The sequence below is a fragment of the Cricetulus griseus genome, chromosome X (assembly GCF_003668045.3).
Source record: "Cricetulus griseus strain 17A/GY chromosome X, alternate assembly CriGri-PICRH-1.0, whole genome shotgun sequence".
NCBI classification, from domain to species: domain Eukaryota; kingdom Metazoa; phylum Chordata; class Mammalia; order Rodentia; family Cricetidae; genus Cricetulus; species Cricetulus griseus.
This window is the reverse complement of record NC_048604.1, coordinates 125,888,791-125,910,524: the sequence shown is the minus strand read 5'-3', so window position 1 is coordinate 125,910,524 and position 21,734 is coordinate 125,888,791. Positions and strand designations below refer to the sequence as shown.

Sequence of the window (21,734 nt, the reverse complement as noted above, 5' to 3'; positions counted from 1 at the left end):
TTATGGTTATTATATTCAGTGGGGGGATTTTGCTTGATTGATTTCATATTTTTCTTTCCTTAAAGGAAATGCAAAATATTGGTTAAATTGTATCAAGTGATAGGTCCCTTGTGCTGACCACAAACTGCAAATTCTTCTGTTTCAGGCTCTGAAGACCAAGGAGGTATCTATCACTTGTCATCCTTAGAACAGCAGGTTACTAAACCAGATCTCATTATCAAGCTGGAGGTAGAAGAACCAGAGCCAGATGGGGAAATTTCAGTTTGGAACTTTTCAGGTAGTATCTTAGTGCAGCCCTCTGTCCTGTTTTTCTAGTGAACTAGATCAGATTCAAGGCTGGCTTTCTTCTCTTTTTCCTTCCCAAGTATTTCCAATAGGAGGTATGTCATACACAGTTGTCTCTGTTTTATGCTATTAGTTATTGATAATTGCTGATTAGGCCACTTAATTCAGTAATAGCTGAAAATGGTGAATTTTTAATTTTTTTATTCTTGAGAATTTCATACATTCATACAATAAAATATGATTACACTTACTCTACCATTTCCCAATTCCTATTCCTCCCATAGTCCCCTCAACAGATCTTCCTCCCAACTTTGTGTCTTTTTTTCTTGCAAATATGTCCAGTTACTGCTGTCCATATCTTCATGGATATAGGGAAACTCTAAACAGTTGTGGTTACCTGCAAAAGATCAAGCCAACCCAAATTGCAGCATAAATAGAGGGTAGGTGATCACTAATATCACTCCTTACCAATGAACTATTGGCTGGAAGAGGGAGACTCACTCCTTTGAGGATATGGCCATTGGTAGGGCTCCCATGATTCAATGATGAGATTTTAATTCTCTCTCTATTTATTATTTAGCTAGAATACTTCTATAAAGACAAATTGTCAAGCTCTGGCATGGTGGCACATGCCTTTAATCCCAGCACTCGGGAGGCACAGACAGGGCCAGCCTAGTCTACATGAGACTCTGTCTCAAAAAGATGGAGAAATTGTCGCTCAATTATTATTTGGTTACTACCAGTTACATATTCTACAGAAAAGAGAGGAAAATAATTCATGTTTTGTTTATCATTATTCAAAATAATTTTTGTGGGGCTGGAGAGATGGCTCAGCAGTTAACACCACTTGCTACTCTTCCAGAGGACTTAAATTTGGTTCTTAGTATCTCATGTCAGTAAATTCACCAACATCTATAATTCAGCTCCAGGGCATCCAAAACCCTCTCTTTGCCTCTGTGGTCACCCATAGTGATGTACACATACCCACACATGGACACATAAACATAAAAAGTAAGTAAATTTTTAAAACAATAATATTTTCCTAAGACAGGGTTTCTCTGTATAGCCCTGACCATTCTGGAACTCTCTCTGTAGACAAGGCTGACCTTGAACTCAGCCATTTGCCTGCCTCTGGAACCCCAGTGCTAGAATTAAAGGGATGCACCATTACCACCTGGCAAAAAATAACAGTAATTCTTTTTTTGGTTTTATTTTTTCGCATAAATTTTTTTAATTTTATTTTTTTATTTTTTTGTAATTAAATTTTAGTTCAAATTATGAACAAGCTTGCTTCACATGTCAATCCCTTCTCCCTCCCCACTCCCTCAACCCTCCTCCCCAACCCCCCACCTGCCACCCCACCCCATGGACCCTCCACTCCCCAGGCAGGGTAGGGTCCTTGATGGGGCTCCTCAAAGTCCACCACATCATCCTGGGCCTGGCCTAGGCCCTACCCATGTGTCCAGGGCAAGAGTGCATCCCTTTACGTGGGATGGGCTCTCAAAGTCCCTTTTTACACCAGGGAAAAATACTAATCCACTACCAGGGGCCCCCTAGAGTGCAGAGGCCTCCTCATTGACATCCATATTCAGGGGTCTGATTCAGTCCTGTGCTGGCCTCCCAGACAGCAGTCTGGGGTTCATGTGCTCCCCCTTGTTCAGGCCAGCTGTTTCTGTGGGTTTCACCAGCCTGGTACCGACCCCTTTGATCTTCATTCCTTCCTCTCTGCAACTAGGTTCCAGAGTTCAGTTCAGAATTTTTAAAATGATTTTTAGCAATGTCTGAAGGTGACCAGTGGGTTATATCTTTTTTAATTAAAGTTTTCATGCAAGCTTATATTGTATGTTAAGCATATTTCCCTTCTGACTTAGAATTACTATTGCTGTGATGAAACTCCCTGACCCAAAGCAAATTGGGGAAAAAAAGGTTTATTTGGCTTATACATACACATCACTGTTCATCGCTGGAGGAAGTCAGGTCATGAACTCAAATAGGGCAGGAACCTAGAGGCAAGAACTGAAGCATAGGCCTTAGAGGGGTGCTGTCTACTGGCTCACTCCCTGTGGCTTTCTCAGCCTGAGTTCTTACAGAACCCAGGATCATCTGCACAGGGATAGCACCACCACAATGGGTCGAACCCTCTGACATCAATCACTACTTCAAATTAATTTCACTTAATTTAAAATGGGTTTGCTGCAGCCTGTTCTAAAGGAGTCATTTTCTCAATGAAGGTTTTCCCTTCCCAGAAAACTATAGCTTGTGTCAGGTTGACATAAAACAAGCCAGCACACCTTCAAACTGCTCCACTTTCCCTTTTCTTGGTTTTTCTTTTGTTTTTTTGGGGGTTTTTTTTTTTTTTGGTTTTTCGAGACAGTGTTTCTCTGTGGCTTTGGAGGCTGTCCTGGAACTAGCTCTTGTAGACCAGGCTGGTCTCAAACTTACAGAGATCCGCCTGCCTCTGCCTCCTGAGTGCTGGGATTAAAGGTGTGTGCCACCAACGCCCAGAAATTAACACTTTCCCTTTTCTGACCCTTTCACCTCCCACTAGTCTCCTTGTTCCCCTAGATGGTTTTGCTTCTACTTTCACACTGTGTGTGTGTGTGTGTGTGTGTGTGTGTGTGTGTGTGTGTGTGTGTGTGTGTATACATATATGGTTTTATGTATATGCATAAAAATCTAAGAACCACAAATGAGAGAAGATGCTTGGCATTTTGTAGACTGGCTAAATTCACTTATTATGATTATCTCTAGTTATTTTCCTGAAAATGGCATGATTCCATTATTTCTAAGTGAAAAAATCTATTGTGCATATATACTCTTATTTTCTTTACCTACTTCTCTGTTGGACATGGTAGGTTTTCCTTAAACTCTTCATTTAAATTAAAATTTAATTTAACTTATGAGTAGTGCTACAGTAGACTTTGATGTACAAGGATCTCTGTAAGTGGAATGTTTCTGTCCCACCAACCAGTTCCCAAATAACCACACAGAGAGTTATTGCTAATTATAAATGCTCAGCTGATAGCTCAGTTTTCAATAACTAGTTCTTGTTAACTGAAATTAACCCATATTTCTTATCTATGCTCTGCCACATGGCTTAGTACCTTCTCTCAGTATAGCAAATTCATTTCCTGCTCCCTGTGCATCTCCTCATGACTCCTCAGACTCCTCCCTTCATCTACTTCTTCTCATAATTCTCTTAGTCTGGTGCTCCCACCTAACTTTATCCTGCCTTGCTATCGGCCAGTCAGCTTTATTAAACCAGTCACAGTGACATACATTTTACACAGTATATAGGAATATTCCACAGATCTCTGTGATATGTGTGATATGATTTGGAGGTCTTTGGCTAAATACCCAAGAATTGCGTAGTTGTGTTAAATTATATTTTTTTCTGTGTAGCATGTATAGCTTCCCAGATGTAAGCATTCTTAAGTCCTTTTTTGTGGCAGGTTCCCAGTGTTTTACCCAGGCTAGCATCAAACTTATAATCTCCTGCCTCAGTCTCAACAGTACTGAGATTACAGATATGACTCACTGTGACAGGACAAACATTTTTGTCATAAGGAGTTGCCTTGGTATTATTATGAGTCAAACTGTCCCACCTTCGGTTAGTGGAAACCCTTCAAGTTGGCCACCATATCACCCATCCAAGTCATAATACACAAAGACAGGCCAGATCGATAAGACATGACATAAGCAACAAAGACAACAATAACAGTTGTGTTGCACAGAAGTTTCACCAGTCTGACCAGGAGAATTTAAAAGATAAGAGGCTGTTTTAGTTGCCTCCTTGTATACCCTCTGGACTGCCTGACGTCCCCACAATGGGGACTCAATGCCATTGCCATTGGGGCATGAAATCAGAGATCCAAGGTAGGTCAGAAAACAACTGGTTGCTCTAGCCCAACTAACCAAAAATAACCAGAAGGTTATGGAGCATCTCCCTGTGCCCTGAACAGAGGATTTTGTATGTCTCATCAGACCCCTTTCATCCCGAGGAGGGCACCCCAAAACCAGGATCCAGAAACCAGACAGGAAAGTGTCACAGTGCTAAAAGAAAAGAAAAAGAGCTTCTGTGGCCTCCATAAAAATGTATGCTACTTCCTTTTCTGAGCATGGGCATTCACCGTGGGGAAGCGGGCAGTTCTCTGTGTAACAGCCCTGGTCATCCTGGAATTCTCTTTGTAGACCAGTCTGGCCTCAGACTCACAGAGATTGCCTATAAAGGTGTGCACCATCACTGCCAGGCTTTATGCTGTGTGTGTGTGACTGTGTTGTTTCTGTATGAAGCTGAAGATTGTGCTTTCAAGATCTAAGAAAAATTGTGTTGAAATTTTGGTAGGGATTGCATTGAAAATGTAGATTGATTTTTGGTAAGATAACCATTTTACTATACTAATCCTAATAGTCCATGAGCATTGGAGATCTTTACATCTTCTGATATCTTCAATTTCTGTTTTTTTTTTAGTTTTTTTTTTTTTTGATACAGGGTTTCTCTGTGCAGCTTTGTAGAACAGGCTGGCCTCAAACTCACAGAGATCCTCCTGCCTATGCCTCAAAAGTGTTGGGATTAAAGGTGTGCACCACCACTGCCCGGCTATCTTCAATTTCTTAAAGTTTTTTTTTTAATCATACAAGTATTTCACTTGCTTAGTTAGACTTACCCCAAAATGTTTTATATTATTTGAGGCTATTGTAAGAGGTGCCACAACCTGAATATTAATGAAATCTCTTTTAGACATTTTTCATTCATAAGGGTTAGCAACTATGTATAAAATTCTTTAAAGAAAAAATCCTCATGTCTTAAAATTGATACTTCTAAATCAAATTCTAGGTTTTTTTTAATTTTTATTACGTGTGTGTGTGTGTGTATGCTATGCACACACATACATCTTTAGACACACATGTATGTCATAGCATTTGTGTGAAGGTCAGAAGAAATTTTTCAAAAGTGGGCTCCCTTGTTACATTATGTGGGTCCCCAATGAGCTAACTGAGGTAATGATATTGGTGCCTCTGAGAACTGAAACTTCTCACTGGGAAAGAGAAATGACAAGGTATCTACCATTATTCAGTTTTGCTGATGGTTATTATAATGTTACAAACCTGTTTACATGGTTCTGAACTGAAATCTAGAAAACAAGGTTATTAAGAGCAGCTTGGGGCTGGGGAAATGGTTCAGTGGGTAAAATGTTTGGTGCCAAATCTGATATCCTCAATTCAGTTCCAAAAACCCACAGGGTAGAGGGCAAGAACTGACTTCTGCAAGTTTTCCTTGGGCCACCACATTTATGGTGTGGTGTGTGTGCCCCCAACATACTAAATAAATAAATAAACAAATGTGAAATTTAAAGAGGATCAGTGTAGCCTCTTTCCCTCTCTACCCTACTAATGGGATTTAGTTTATCTTCCCATTACAACAGTGACCCTTTATGAATATACCTAAATATTGACATATTTCCCTAAAATTATACTCTACTGTATACAGAGTTTTTGTTTCATTTAGTGTGATATTTAGACAGGGTCCCATTGTTTAACCCTGGCTGATCTGGAATTCACTATGTAGACCAGGCTGGCTTTGAACTCATGGAAATCTTCTGCATATGCCTTCCAAGTGCTGAGATTAAAGATGTGCATCATCATACTTTGCCCCTATGCACAGTTTAATTTGCCCCATCTCACTTAGTACTTGAGAATACATCAAATGTGTACTTGTATATGTATATAAATCCATTATTTCTTTTATAATAATATAGTGTGGCTCTACATAACTCATAATAACAGTAGTAGTTTGGTTTAGTAAACATTTTAAGTATTTCATTTGTACCGTATAAGTTGTATTGTATTTGAATTCCCATGAATATCCATTTTGGTGAGCACTGTTTTTAGATGGGAAAATTATACAAGTAGATTATATCAAGTGAAAAGCTGAGTCGGGATTTATTCCTGAACTAGATATTCCACATGACCTAAACCACAGGGGCCATACTACTTATGACCACCTAAGGAGGTTCTGATTTAACAGATCCTAGGTGGGGTTGGACTCCCTCTAAATGAAACTAGTGAGACCCCTTCCTATGATTCAATGTCCATCACTTGCTAAGAACTTGTACTTTTCTGTATAGAGAAAGGAATTCACAGAAATGGAAACCACAATCATGTCACCTTTTTAAAAAAATTCATTGCTACTGTACTACAGAATCTAAGTAGAAACTTGACTAGTAGCTGTACTCTACGTGTTTCAATTTTTCTCCATGCTTGAAGGTTTTCATATACAGTCTTTGAAATTAAGAGGCTGGAGATGTTGCTCAGTGCTTAAGAGCACTTGTGTTATTCTTTCATAGGACCTGGGTTCAGTTGCTGGCATTCACATGGTGGCTCACAACCATCCATAATTCCAGTTCCAGGAGATCTTACTATTTCTTCTGACCTCTGTGGGCACCAGGCACACCTGGTACACATACATGCAGGCAAAACACTTAAAAACATAAAATAGATAAGTCTTAAAAATTAAGTAAACAACAAAACATAATTCATATATATGTACAAAACTGTATGCTACATTTTGTTGTATTCAGGATACCATTGGTTTTAAGACATGCCACTAAGAAAGAAATATTGCCACTAAGTTATGGCATGTGGACAGCATTGATTTTAAGGTGCATTTGGATTCAGAGATGATAAAATATAAAATGTTTTATAGATGATGAAATATGAAATTAAAGGAACAGATTTGCAATTTAACTGGTTAAATGAGTGGTACAGATTATTAAGTATATTAGGTGGTAATAAAAATTTTAATTATATAGAAAGGTCAGAGCAACTTTTGTAAAATAACAAAACTGCCTCTTGAAAGTTATCAAGATTCTGAATATAGCAAAATATAGAAGGGGATAATGTAGATAATTAAATATCACAAGTCATAGGTTAAAATAAGCAAAGTTTTTATTTATTAGTATATATATATATATATATATATATTTGAATTACAAACAAGATTGAATTATATGACGATCCCAGTTCCCTTCTCCCTCCCTTCCTCCTCTACCACCCCCCAACTAAAATCCTACCTATCATATGTCCTTTCTTCTAATCTACACCTGACTCAAAATTTCTGCTTCCTCATGACCTCTGCATCCTTCCTTTTCTTCCCTTCTCACTCTCGGAGCTTCCTGCCCCCTCTTCCCATGTTCTCAATTTGCTCAGGGGATGGTGACCCTTTCCCCTTCTCCAGGGGACAAAGTTTGTCTCTTTTAGGGTCTTCCTTGTTTACTAGTTTCTCTGGCAGTGTGGCTTGTAGGATGGTAATCCCTTACTCCAATCTAAAATCCACATATGAGTGAGTACATATCATGTTTGTCTTTTTGTGATTGGGTTACCTCGCTCAGAATGGTTTCTTCTAGTTCCATCCATTTTCCTGCAAATTTCAAGATTCCATTGTTTTTTTTTTCTGCTGAGTAGTACTCCATTGTGTAAATGTACCACATTTTCTCAATCCATTCTTCGGTTGAGGGGCATCTAGGCTGCTTCCAGTTTCTGGCTATTACAGATAGTGCTGCTATGAACATCGTTGAACAGATGTCTTTGTTGTATGAATGTGCTTCTTTGGGGTAGATGGCTAAGAGTGGAATTGCTAAATCTTGTGGTAGACTCATTCCCATTTTCTTGAGGTGTCGCAATACTGATTTCCACAGTGGCTGTACAAGTTGGCACTCCCACCAGCAGTGGAGGAGTGTTCCCCTTTCTCCACATCCTCTCCAGCATAAACTGTGTTTTTTATTTTAGCCATTCTGACAGGAGTAGGATGGTATCTCAGAGTTGTTTTGATTTGCACTTCCCTGATGGCTAAGGATGTTGAACACTTTCTTACGTGCCTTTCAGCCATTTTAGATTCCTCTATTGAGAATTGTCTATTTAGTTCTGTACCCCATTTTTTAATTGGATTGTTTGGTGTTTTCGAGAATAGCTTCTTGAGTTCTTTGTATATTTTGGAGATCAGCCCTCTGTCAGATGTGGGGTTGGTGAATATCTTTTCCCAGTCTGTGGGCTGTCGTTTTGTCTTGCTGACTGTGTCCTTTGCCTTACAGAAGCTACTCAGTTTGAGGAGGTCCCATTTATTAATTGTTGATCTCAGTGTCAGTGCTACTGGTGTTATGTTCAGGAAGCGGTCTCCTGTACCAATTAATTCAAGGGTATTTCCCACTTTATCTTCTAAGAGGTTCAGTGTGGCTGGGTTTATGTTGAGGTCTTTGATCCATTTTGACTTAAGTTTTGTACAGGGCAAAAGGCTTGGGTCTATCTGTAGTCTTCTACATGTTTGCATCCAGTTATGCCAGCACCATTTGTTGAAGATGTTCTCTTTGTTCCACTGTATATATTTGGATTGTTTGTCAAAAATTAGGATGGTTTGTAGGTGTGTGGGTTAATATCAGGGTTTTCAACTCTATTCCATTAGTCTACCTGTCTATGTTTTTTATTTATTTATTAGTTCAAGTTAGGGAACAAGCTTGTTTCACATGTCGATCCCTTCTTCCTCTCCCTCCCCTCACCCCCATCCCTCCTCCCCTACCCCCAACCTACCCCCACCCTACACCCACCACTCCCCAGGCAGGGTAGGGCCCTCAACGGGGGCTCTGCATTGTCCTCCAAATCTTCCTGTACTGGTCCTGGGCCCTTCCCCATGTGTCCAGGGCCAGAGTGCATCCCTTCATGTGGGATGGGCTCTCAAAGTCCCTTCTTGCACCAGGGAAAAATACTAATCCACTACCAGAGGCTCCCTGAAGTGCAGAGGCCTCCTTATTGACATCCATGTTCAGGGGTCTGGATCAGTCTTGTACTGGCCTCCCCGACAGCATCTGGGGTCGATGTACTCTCCCTTGTTCAAGCCAACTGTTCCTGTGGGTTTCTCCAACCTGGTACAGACCCCTTCGCTCTTCATTCCTCCCTCTCCAACTGAATTCCAGATTTCAGCTCAGTGTATATCTGTGGATGTTTGTCTCTGCTTCCATCAGCCACTGGATGAGGGCTCTGGGCATAAAGAGAAGTCATCAATCTCATTTTAGGGGAAGGGCTTTTATGTTATCCTCTCCACCATTGCCTGGATTGTCAGATCGTGTCATCCTTGTAGGTCTCTGGAGATCTCCCTAGTTCCAGATCTCTTCTCGGACCTATAGTGGCTCCCTCTGATATGGTATCTCTCATCCTGCTCTCTCTCCTCTATTCTTCCCCCAACTCAATATTTCTGCTCCTCCATTTCTTCTCTACTCTACTCCTCTTCTCTTGCTCTTATTGTGGCAGCTCCCTCTCCCCTACCCTCATGCTCCCAGTTAGCACAGTAGTTCGTGCCACTTCCCATTCCTGGGGACCATTTATCCCTTAGAGTCCTTCATATTTCCTAGTTTCTTTGGTGAAGAGGATTATAGGCTGGTAATCCTTTGCTCTATGTCTAAAATTCATATATGAGTGAGTACATACCATGTTTGTCTTTTTGTGACTGGGTTACCTCACTCAGGATGGTTTCTTCTAGTTTGATCCATTTGCCTGTGAATTTCAAGATTCCATTGCTTTTTTCTGCTGAGTAGTACTGCATTGTATAAATGTACCACATTTTCTCTATCCATTCTTCAGTTGAGGGGCATCTAGGTTGCTTCCAGGTTCTGACTATTACAAACAATGCTGCTATGAACATAGTTGAACATATGTCCTTGTTGTATAAACATGCACTATTTGGGTATGTACCCAAGAGAGGAATGGGTGGATCTTGAGGTAGACTGATTCCCACTTTTCTGAGCAACCGCCATAGTGATTTCCAGTGTGGTCTTACAAGTTGGCACTCCCACCAGCAATGGAGGAGTGTTCCTTTTTCACCACATCCTCTCCAGCATAGATTGTCATTGGTATTTTTGATTTTGGCCATTCTGACAGGTGTGAGGTGGTATCTCAGAGTTGTTTTGAGTTCCATTTCTTTGTTGGCCAAGGATTTTGAGCACTTTCTTAAGTGTCTTTCAGCCATTTCAGATTCCTCTGTTGAGAATTCTCTATTTAGTTCTGCACCCCACTTTTTAATTTCATTGTTTGGTGTTTTGGTGGCTAGTTTCTTGAGCTCCTTATATATTTTGGAAATCAGTCCTCTGTCAGATGTGGAATCGGTGAAGATCTTTTCCCATTCTGTGGGTGGTTGTTTAGTCTTACTGACTGTGTCCTTTGCCTTACAGAAGCTTCTTAGTTTCAGGAGGTCCCATTTACTAATTGCAGAACTCAATGTCTGTGCTACTGGCATAATGTTCAGGAAGCGATATCCCACTTTCTCTTCTAGAAGCTTCAGTGTTGCTGGATTTATGGTGAGATCTTTGATCCATTTGCACTTAAGTTTTGTGCATGGTGACAGGTATGGATCTATCTGCAATCTTCTGCATGTCCAAATCCAGTTGTGCCAGCACCATTTGTTGAAGGTGCTATCTTTTTTCCATTGTATAGATTTAACACCTTTGTCAAAAATAAGGTGTTCGTACATGCGTGAGTTAATATCAGGGTTTTCAATTGGATTCCATTGGTCTATCTGTCTATTTTTGTGCCAATACAAAGCTGTTTTCAGAACTATAGCTCTATAGTAGACCTTGAAGTCGGAGATGGTGATGCCTCCAGAAGATCCTTTATTGTATAGAGTTGTTTTGGCTATCCTGGGTTTCTTATTTTTCCAAATAAAGTTGAGTATTGTTCTTTCAAGGTCTGTGAAAAACTGTGTTTGGATTTTGATGGGGATTGCATTGAATCTGTAGATTGCTTTTGGCAGGATTGCCATTTTTACTAGGTTAATTCTACCTATCCAAGAACATGGGAGATCTTTCCATTTTCTGGTATCTTCTTTAATTTCTTTCTTTAAAGTCTCAAAGTTCTTATTGTACAGGTCTTTCACATTTTTGGTTAGTGCTACCCCAAGATATTTTATGTTGCTTGTGGATATTGTGAAAGGTGATGTTTCCATGATTTCTTTCTCATTGAATGTATCATCTGTATATAGTAGGGCTACTGATTTCTTTGAGTTAATTTTGTGCCCTGCTACCTTGCTGAAGGTGTTTATCAGCTGTAGGAGTTCCCTGGTAGAGTTTTCGGGTCACTAATGTAGACTATCATGTCATCTGCAAATAGTGAAAGTTTGACTTCTTCCTTTCCAATTTGTATCCCTTTGATCCCCCTTTCTTGTCTTATTGCTCTAGCTAGAACTTCAAGTACAATATTGAAGAGATATGGAGAGAGTGGACAGCCTTGTCTTGTTCCTGATTTTAGAGGAAACGCTTTGAGTTTCTCTCCATTTAGTTTGATGTTGGCTATTGGTTTGGTGTATATTGCATTTATCATGTTTAGATATGTTCCTGTTATTCCTGTTCTCTCCAAGATCTTTATCATGAAGGGATGTTGGATTTTGTCAAAGGCTTTTTCAGAGTCTAGTGAGAAGATCATGTGGTTTTTCTTTTTCAGTTTGTTTATATGGTGGATTACATTGATGAATTTTCATATGTTGAACCATCCTTGCATCCCTGTGATGAAGCCTACTTGATCATGGTGGATGAGTTTTCTGATATGTTCTTGGATTCGGCTACCTGTCTATTTATAAGCAAAGTTTTTTAAGTGAAGTAAACAGTAGCAGAGACAGTGGTGTTAAAAAACTATATGCATTGCGGGAGATATACTTGTGAAACCCAAGTGAGAAAATTTTAGTTTTGTTGAGCTTACTATTCTAGATTTAATGTCATATGTATCCAGGATTATTAATATTGAGTTTAGGAAGTGCAATGCTACATTTTTCCCTAGATGGAGGCAGTATATTTCAGGTGTAGTCAGAAGTTCATATAACTATGCCAGTTGTGTTGGCACGTGTCTTTAAAGCCAGCACTCAGAAGACTAAGGCAGGTGGATATCTGTGAGTTCAAGGTGAGTTTCAGGCGACCCAGTTCTACATAGGGAGACCTATCTCAAAGAACACTTCATATAGCTAAGAATTAAGAGTGAGAGATGAAATAATAGGAGAGATAAGAATCTGAAGTGTTATAGGAAGTTTTTCTTCGTCATAAAATAGGTAGTAGATGAGAATTTATAAGATCTACTCTCTCCCTTGGCACTCTGATAAAATGATGTGATAGTATCATCTAAATCACAGAAAAAGCTCTTACAAGGTGCACTTAGAAGGAGCTAAACCCAATCTAAGTTCTGCTAGATCTGCATCTAAGGTGGTCAGTATCAGTACAGCAGTTGAGATCATGGCATTTCTGAAAAAGGTCTATTCCCAATAATGACAAGTATACAAATGATTTATTGTGCTTTTTTCTAGAATTCTGCCAAGTTAATGAACAATTTGAGAGGCAATGTCAGGATAGCCAAGATAAGTATCTGTTGATGCAAGTTGGATTCCCTGATGACAAAGTAATTACCAAGAATGACCAGAACTATACTGAATTTGGAAACACATTTCATCTGAGCACAAGTCTTATTGTTCCAATGCAAAGGTCCCATAAATTTGAATTGTTTGGAAATAATATGGTGGACAATGTAAGCCTATTTAATGGATGCTCTCCAGAAAATAAATATGATACTGGGTGTGCAAAATTATTCTTCCATACAGAATATGAAAAACCTAATTTCATAGTGAAACCCTATGGATATAAAGAATATGAAAAAAGCCTCAGGCGAAAGAAAGGTCTTAGCCTTCATCAGAGAATTAAAAATGGAGAAAAGCCTTTTGAATGTACTGCATGTCAGAAAACCTTCAGCAAAAAGTCACACCTCATTGTACATTGGAGAACTCATACAGGAGAGAAACCATTTGAATGTACTGAATGTGGGAAAGCTTTTAGCCAAAAGTCTCAGCTCATTATACACCTCAGAACTCATACTGGAGAAAGACCCTTTGCGTGTCCAGAATGTGGCAAAGCCTTCAGAGAAAAGTCAACTGTCATCATACATTATAGAACTCATACAGGAGAGAAACCTTATGAATGTAATGAATGTGGGAAAGCCTTCACTCAGAAGTCAAACCTCATTGTTCATCAAAAAACTCACACAGGAGAGAAAACCTATGAGTGTACCAAGTGTGGGGAATCTTTCCCGCAAAAACTTGACCTAATTATACACCATAGTACTCACACAGGAAAGAAGCCTCATGAATGTAATGAGTGTAAGAAAACATTCAGTGATAAGTCAACCCTTATTATACATCAAAGAACTCACACTGGAGAGAAACCTCATAAATGTACTGAATGTGGGAAGTCTTTCAATGAGAAATCAACCCTCATTGTGCACCAAAGAACTCACACTGGTGAGAAGCCCTATGAATGTGATATATGTGGGAAAACTTTCACCCAAAAGTCAAATCTAGGTGTGCATCAGAGAACCCATTCAGGAGAAAAACCATTTGAGTGTAATGAATGTGAGAAAGCCTTCTCTCAGAAATCCTATCTCATGCTACATCAGCGAGGCCACACTGGAGAGAAGCCTTATGAATGCAATGAATGTGAAAAGGCATTTTCTCAGAAGTCCTATCTCATTATACATCAACGAACTCATACAGAAGAAAAACCATATAAATGTAATGAGTGTGGAAAGGCCTTCCGAGAAAAGTCAAAGCTCATTATCCATCAGAGGATCCACACAGGAGAGAAACCCTATGAATGCCTTGTGTGCTGGAAAGCTTTTAGCCAGAAGTCACAGCTCATCATCCATCAGAGAACACACACAGGTGAAAAGCCCTATGAATGCACAGAATGTGGCAAAGCATTCAGGGAAAAGTCCACATTCACTGTACATCAGAGAACACACACTGGAGAGAAGCCTTATAAGTGTGCAGAATGTGGGAAAGCCTTTACCCAGAAATCCAACCTTATTGTACATCAGAGGACCCATGCAGGGAAGAAAGCCCATGGAAGAGGCCAAACCCACAAGTAAAGCTCACTACACAATACGGAGCAAAGCAATAGTGTCTTTCATATACCCCAAAGGAAAGATGTGTTGATTTAATGTTTAAACAAATTTCTTTTCATCTGTTTTCACCCTAATGCAGGTTGAAAAAGAAACAGATGTGTGATTTCTTTGGAAACCACTGCAACCAGTGGGCTGTCAGACTAAAAGGCAATCATACACAAGAGCAGGAGATTTCAGGGCTCAAAAGTGAATAGCTAAGGACTCTCTCCTGAGGATTGAGTTATACTCTAAGATACATGACCAGAGACAGCTGTGACAAAGACTGTGAGGCCTGAGGAGACACATGCAGACAGACCTGATATTTACAGAAAGTCATCTGACAGGTATAAGGAACAGGAGGTGGGGAAGCTGGGGACAATAAATGCATATAGTTGGTCTTGTTTACTGATTTGGGGAAAGAAAGGTCGAAAAGAACTAACATGAGGGGTTTCTCGGTTGTTTAGAAAACTCATCTGTCTAGAATATGGCCCTGGCTTCTTACCTCTGGCAAACTGCAAGTCCAGGAGCAACTCTTCTCATTCAAAGAAAGACATTTAAAAGTAATCAAAAATCACAAGTAAATTTCCACTTCTAAGAATACATACACTCACATGTGTAGAAAATGATCAAAACATGCAGGGTTTGAAAACGAAAGATTAGAAGCTATCCAAATGGCATCACCTGGATTCTGCTTCCTGAAACTGTGATATATTCATACAGCAAACTCAAGAGACAAAAAATAAACAAAAAACATATGGATATCATTTCTGTAGTGATTTGGGGTAGTCTCCAAGTTACTCATTTGATAGGAAAAGCAAGGTGCAGTGAGTATGATATGCTACAATTTGTATATAAAAAGGAAGAAATGGTAAGTACAGAATGATTGTATAAGCTGTTTCTGAAAATTAATATAAAAATCTGATTACCATTATCTTACTGAAGAGAAAGGGACAGTAGGTGAATAGGGAGATGAAACCTGGAGACACCTGTGTATTCTCTCCTAGCTTTAGAAAGTTGTTCAGTGTGAATATACTACCTTTTTTGAAAAATAAATCTTTAAAACCGTATTTTATTCCTTTAATAATTAACTCTAGGTACAGAATCCATAACACTTAATGTATATAAGCTCAACAGATTTTATTTTCAGTGAATAAATTGAATAATGTGCAAACAGAGGAGCAAATATTCAGTCAATTCCTAAGGTATGTAGGTATTTTTCCCTAGGAATCATGTAAAGTGATTCTAAGGTTACCTGAGACCATATTACATAAGCCTAAAATAGCTGAAACTGGAACACATTTCATATTTAGGGTGAACAGTGACACCTGTGAGAAGTTATTAAAGTTCATAGATATCTTTTCATATCTTAAAGTGATTTAAATGACTCCATATACACATACACTGTTTTCACAAGAAGCATGAAACACCAATTCAATGGGAAGCAGAATAAGTTGCTCCAAATATCTAGTGCTAGTAACGTGATTTTTCCAAGATCAGAGATGAAATTGAGACTCATGAGAACACTATAACAACACTTACTGCAGAACAAGAGGTCTTGCTTGTGAATTGCTGTATTTATAGCCCTCTTGCTAATACGACTGGCTATTCATTCATTCAGTCAGTCAGTCAGTCAGTCAGTCAGTCTGTGTCTAGCATTAGAAGACAACCCAACTATGTAAAACCTGGAGGTCAGTGGGGTTTGTACTTATTAGAACAGATAAATTAGACTTGAGTCTGTGCCTTTCTAGACCACCTTTGTTTTTAAAGTGTGTGAGTGGGTGTGCATGCTCATGTACATGTATATATGCATGTTGAGACCAGAGAGTCACTCTCCCAGCTTATGTTTTGTCTATGCATGTCCATATATATTTTCCAGAGTCAAATCCTAGGAGTTAAATTGCTTTGACATAGATTTCTAAATTGCATTTAAAAAGTTTAATACAACTGCTCTCAATGATGTACTTCATGTATAAAGATTTGCCAAACTTGGGCCCTCTGTAAGAGATCTCTTAACCACTGGGCCATCTTTCCAGCCTCTTTTTTATTCAATTCTGGAAAAATGTGAATGGTAGGCTCAGATTGTGGGGGGTGGGGGTGGTTCAGTGCTGGAGCTCAAACATAGGATTTGCACATGTAAAGAGCTCTCTGCTGCATCCTTGTTCTCACTTTATTTTTGAGCTCTGGAATCACGTATGTCCAATTGTAGAAGAAATGTAGGGCTGACTAGCTTGTTCCTGGTGCAGTCTGCAGAAAAGATGTTCAAGGGAACTGTAAGTAGATTTTTAAAATTTTTAACCAATAGAAAAATCATCTCCATTAAAAGTTATTCTGCATTAAGGTGAGGGCCCAGCTTGTACCTTTTCCTGTGAATTTTGTATACCGTCCTATGCCACAGATGGCAGCTTGCTACGTGTGGGCAAATTGAGGTGAGAGGCATAGACCAAAGAGGAAGAAATGAGGATGAACCACAGGAGGCAAATATGTTGAACTTAGAGGGAAAGAGGAGAGTAATGAAGCACCAAGTGTGGGTAAATGGGGCCAGTAAAGGGCAGAGTTGGGGAGTGACTAGGGAAAAGGGGGGTAAATGTACAATATCCAGTGGAGTAATATCCAATTGTTGAGCATAAGTAAACATGGGTAATATTTGAGAGTGAATGGACAAGTAGATTATATTGGAAGTGAGGGAAGGCAAGGTATGGCAAATGATCCTGCTAGATGCAGTTGAATGGAGAACAGTGCAGGTGAGTGAACAGAGGAAAAGGAGTAGGCCATCAAAATGGACAGGCAGCTGGAGTAGAAGAATGATGGATGCACGTAGGTAACAAGGATCTGTGGTATCAGAAGTTAGAGACATGGGACCTTGGGGTAATGACAGGCAATTGGTGAGAACCAAGAGGAGAACCCCACTATGAGCATAGGTATATGAGATGGAAACCACCTGTCCTCTGGACCCAGTGAAGGTTAACTCAGAGTTCCATGTCCTTGTTGGTATTTATATTTAGCATGTCTGAGACCATCATATATCAAAAAGTAGCTAGGAATAAAATTTTCTCTCTGAAAATGAAAAAAATCCATAGGATCTCTAAATTATTCAAATAAATGAATTCAGCAAGTTTGCTAGATACTAGCTCAAAATTTACAAATTATTTTTCTTTATACCATCAATAACCAGAACAAGGACCGTTAATTCAGTGTGGAGGAACAGAAACATAAACAAGGCCATTCATTGAGACTCTTGAGTCAAGTGAGGATTAACTTATAAATGTCTAGAATGCATTAGGAAAGGAGTTGAGAGCTGAGGGATCATCATAAGGCCATGGATCTGATCCTGGGGGTGAGGTAAACTAGGACCCACAATCAAACCTAAAAAGATATGTCAGTGAACTGTGATGATGTCCTGTCACTGAAGGAGTTGGCTTCTATGTGTTGGAACCACCAGAGGCCAGAGTCCTTTAAGAGTACATGCCAAAGGATTTGTCACCAGCATGGCACAAACTGGATCTTTCTTCCACTCACCACTTCAGTGCTTTTAGTGCTCACTCACCCGTGCAACTTTAGATTTTTCTCCCATCTAGGACTCTATCAACATGAAGGTCATATATACTTTGAGAACTTGTCACCCTTACATAGACATGATTAAAGATTGCCCACTTAAGCTTAGTGTCCAATCATGGCTAAGAAAGGGACGGCTTCAAAGGCTACACAACACAGACACCCATTTCTGTGTAGACCAAGTCAGCCCATTCTACTAGACAAGTGAGAAAACAAATGCTTCCTTCAGGAACCACAGGAAAGGGGAATATAGGCACACACACAGGCAATAAACAAGCTACATGCATGGGCCCATGTATTGGGTCTTCTGCTAAGGTTCTGACTAGTATAGACCTTGTGCTCAGCATCCAATATAAGTGGAATATATGAAAATACAAGGCAGGAACATGCAAAGTTGAATTCAAGAAAGTAGGTGTGTCTATGCTATAACAGGATACAGTAGTTCCTTTTTACCAAATCTGTTTTTTTTTTTTTGTTTCAGTCAACTCTGTTCTAAAAATATTAAGTGGAGAAATTCCAAAAATTCTGTTTTAAATTGAGTGCCATTCTGAGAAGAATCATAGTTTACTCCATCCCATAAATGTCTTTTTCAAGCATTTTCATGCTTGTTAGCAACTACCATTTTTAGTCAGTAGACATCTTGGTTTTTAGATTGACTGTCACAGTATCACAGGACTTGTATTCAAATACTTATTTTACATAGTAATAGCCCTGATGCACAAGAGCTGTGATGCAAAAACTTTTATAGACCTTAGAGAATTCTTTAAGTGAAAAACTGAAAGGTCTGAACTGAGTAAGGAGAAAATACAAATTGAGGTTGCTGAAGTCTATAGCTAAGAATGGATCTTTGAAGCCAGGTGTGATGGTACACCTGTAATCCCAGCACTAAGGAGGCAGAGACAGGAAGATCACAAATTCAAGAACATCCTGGGCTACATAGTGAGACCCTATCAAAGAAGAGAGGATACAAGGTGACGGAAGAAAGGGAAGGATTTTCTGTCCATGAGCTTGTGAAGGAATAATGTTCCTACTAATTTTGCTGTTGTACCTGAAAATGCAAATGCTACACTCACAGTGCTCGATGAGGTCATAAGTATGATAGACAAAGCATTAAAGTACCAGGTTAGCTACTTTCCATGGTTTTAAGTCTCACAGGTTGGGTGGCTTAAATGATGAACACACTTCTGGATATGGGAAAATTCAAGATTAAACCACTATCAGAACCTGTGTTTGGTGAGACCCGGCTTTCTGATTTTCAGAAGGCACCTCGTATCTGCAAAAAGAAACTCCCTTTCAATTAAAACACTAATCTTATCATAGGGGCTCCACTATCATGATCTCATCTAATGGAAATTAATAGAGAAAAGCCCCATTTCCTAACCCCCATTCAATTGAAGTTTCGAATTTTTACATAGAAACTTGGGGTACAGTGATGTAAACATGCAGTCTGCAACAGTAGCCAAGTACTTCAATGTCTTTTGGTTCAAGATTCACATAATTCTGAAAATAATTTTGAATGTAAACTACTAATTAGCAAACTTCAAACAAAATAAGTACTGGTTATAAAATTTGAAGCAAAAAAAAACATTAACCAGGATAAAGAAGTATATCTTGTATCAATAAAAGAAATCATGCTCGTCAACAGATATGATACTTGTGGATGAGAACATTTACAATATAGGTTTAAAGTCTATAAAGCTATCCAAAAAAGTGGTAAATCTTGAAATATGACTTGCTTGAATAAGAATTACTAAGCTTGTTACATCATGAAACAGACATGAAATGTTTGCATATGGGAGAAACATGTACAAGTAGTTTAAGTAGAAGATCATGAAGAAAGGCTCAGCAGGCCTTTAATCCCAGCACTCAGGAAGCAGAGGCAGGCAGATCTCTGTGAGTTTGAGGCCAGCCTGGTCTCCAGAGTGAGTGCCAGGACATCTATGTAGAGATCCTCTCTCAAAAGAAAAAAGAAAAACAAAAGCCCAGCAAATCACAGGCACGCATTTGTCTAGGTGCAATGCAATCAGATCAATTTCTGTTATCCTAAATTACTCATGTGTTAAATTTTTAATTAAATTATGAACTTAATTAGAAATAGATGAGTATACAGATGGGGGCATCTGACTAAAACTTGAATAAACACTGCTTATTGTGTAATTTTTTTCATTTCAAGATCATATCTCTTCAACAACCAGCTAGAAATCCTCAAACTCTAGACACTGCAGTAAGGATGTTTTGTTTTGAATTTTTCAATAGTTATATAAAATTTTGTACAATGTGTTTTCATCATATTCACCTGTCTCCCCAACTCCTTCCAAATCCATATCCCTTTATCTAGCCACCTATACTGGCTGGGGGTTTTGTTTTGTTTTGTTTTGTTTTGTTTTTTGTCAACTTGACACAATCTAGAGTCATCAGAAAGGAAGGAGCTTCAGTTGAGGAAATGCCTCCATGAGATCTAGCTGTAAGGCATTTTCTCAATTAGTGATCAGTCCGGGAGGTCCCAGCCCACTGTGGGTAGTACCATCCTTGAGCAGGTGATCTTGTGTTCTAAAGAAAGCAGACTGAACAAGCCAGGGGAAGAAAGCCAGTAATTGAAGCATGAATCTAATTAACCTTAAAAAAATCAAGAGTCAAATATTGGGTAAAAGCTGAAAGATCAGAGAAGCATAGCAACAGCTACCAGATACTTCTTATCTCTCTGAATCCTCAGACCGAAAAGGGCCAAGATCCTGTCTGCTCTGCCTTCTCACTTCCCGTCCACTGTCTGTACAGGCCTCCAGACCTCTGGTTAACTACTGGCTAGCTCCACTTCTGATCTCCAGGAAAGCCTTATTTCACAGAACACAAATTAAATATCACACAACATTTCCCTTTCTGTCTAAATAAAAAGCAAAGGTTTTAACTAACAGATAAACTATATAAAATAAGTACAATAACTATATACAAATATATATATATATATATATATATATAGTCAATAATTACATTAACAATGCCTAGTCCATTAACATTTGACAAATTCAAAGAAAATACTCCATTATCTATTCTATCTTGGTGAGTTCAAAGAGTTGTACATATTTCACCTTCTATACTAATTTGTCTTACCAACCAAAAACTATCATTTGTTGTCTCTCAACCTTATACACTTTACACCTCTGTGAGTTTCTTTTCTGAATTTGTTAACAAGCAAAATTATAACTATAATTGTCTAGTCTTCAACTCCATCAGAGACCCAAAAAGCAAATAATATTAACTGAATTAACAGTAAATGCAAGCATGCAACTTCCAAACAATGTGAGAAATGACAGATAAAGCTGGCTGCCTGGACAGTCACCCAAAGTTCCTCTGCAATGTTGAGGCATTCATCTTCAGCCTACAGGCCTAGCATATCTGACAGACTTTTCTGTGAAGCAGGATATTCTAAAGGGCTATCCTACCTTATATTGGCAGAGTTTGGCAGTCCTTTCCTTTGTGCCCATCTTGTCCAATTTGGACAACATACTGTCAGCAGTCAAGGCAAGTGCACTTTCTTGCCCATTGGCTAACTTTTGCCACAAAGAAAGTAAACTACATATGAAGTTCTTTGATTCCCATTGTCTTTTAAGTAGATTGGTGCTGCCAGGAGCAGACATGTCTCATTGTCATAAAAACAAAAACTTATGTTATTAAAACATCCTAAATTCCATATTCTGTAGATCTCTGAAGTGTTTGAAGAGCACTTTCCTATCTAAAATATATCTGTTTGACCTTGAAAACATACCTAATGTGACTACAAGTTTGATTGTAATATGTGACTAACAACTATCCTGCATTTCTTTATTATCCTAAATAGTTTGTAATAACTTTCAAGAACTAGAAACTTACATTACATTGTTAGATGAGCTGTATAGGTACAATACCTTGAACAACAGTAGAAACATAAGCAGTATATTCTAAAA

At 38.9% G+C, this 21,734-nt stretch overlaps 1 protein-coding gene across 30 annotated transcripts in view; it reads left to right on the top strand.

The window, feature by feature from the left end:
• The window catches only part of Znf182 (zinc finger protein 182), a 72,826-nt gene extending 56,248 nt beyond the window's left edge, over positions 1-16,578 (top strand). For 29 of the 30 annotated variants that reach the window (XM_027432332.2, XM_035449966.1, XM_027432331.2 and 26 more), the window contains 2 exons: positions 146-277; positions 12,617-16,578. In XM_027432332.2, coding sequence (XP_027288133.1) covers positions 146-277; positions 12,617-14,226 — 1,742 coding nt within the window. In that variant the 3' untranslated portion in view covers positions 14,227-16,578. The remainder of the gene's footprint in view (positions 1-145; positions 278-12,616) is intronic. The other variant, XM_027432347.2, reaches the window with a different exon arrangement.
• The last annotated feature ends 5,156 nt before the right edge of the window (positions 16,579-21,734 follow it).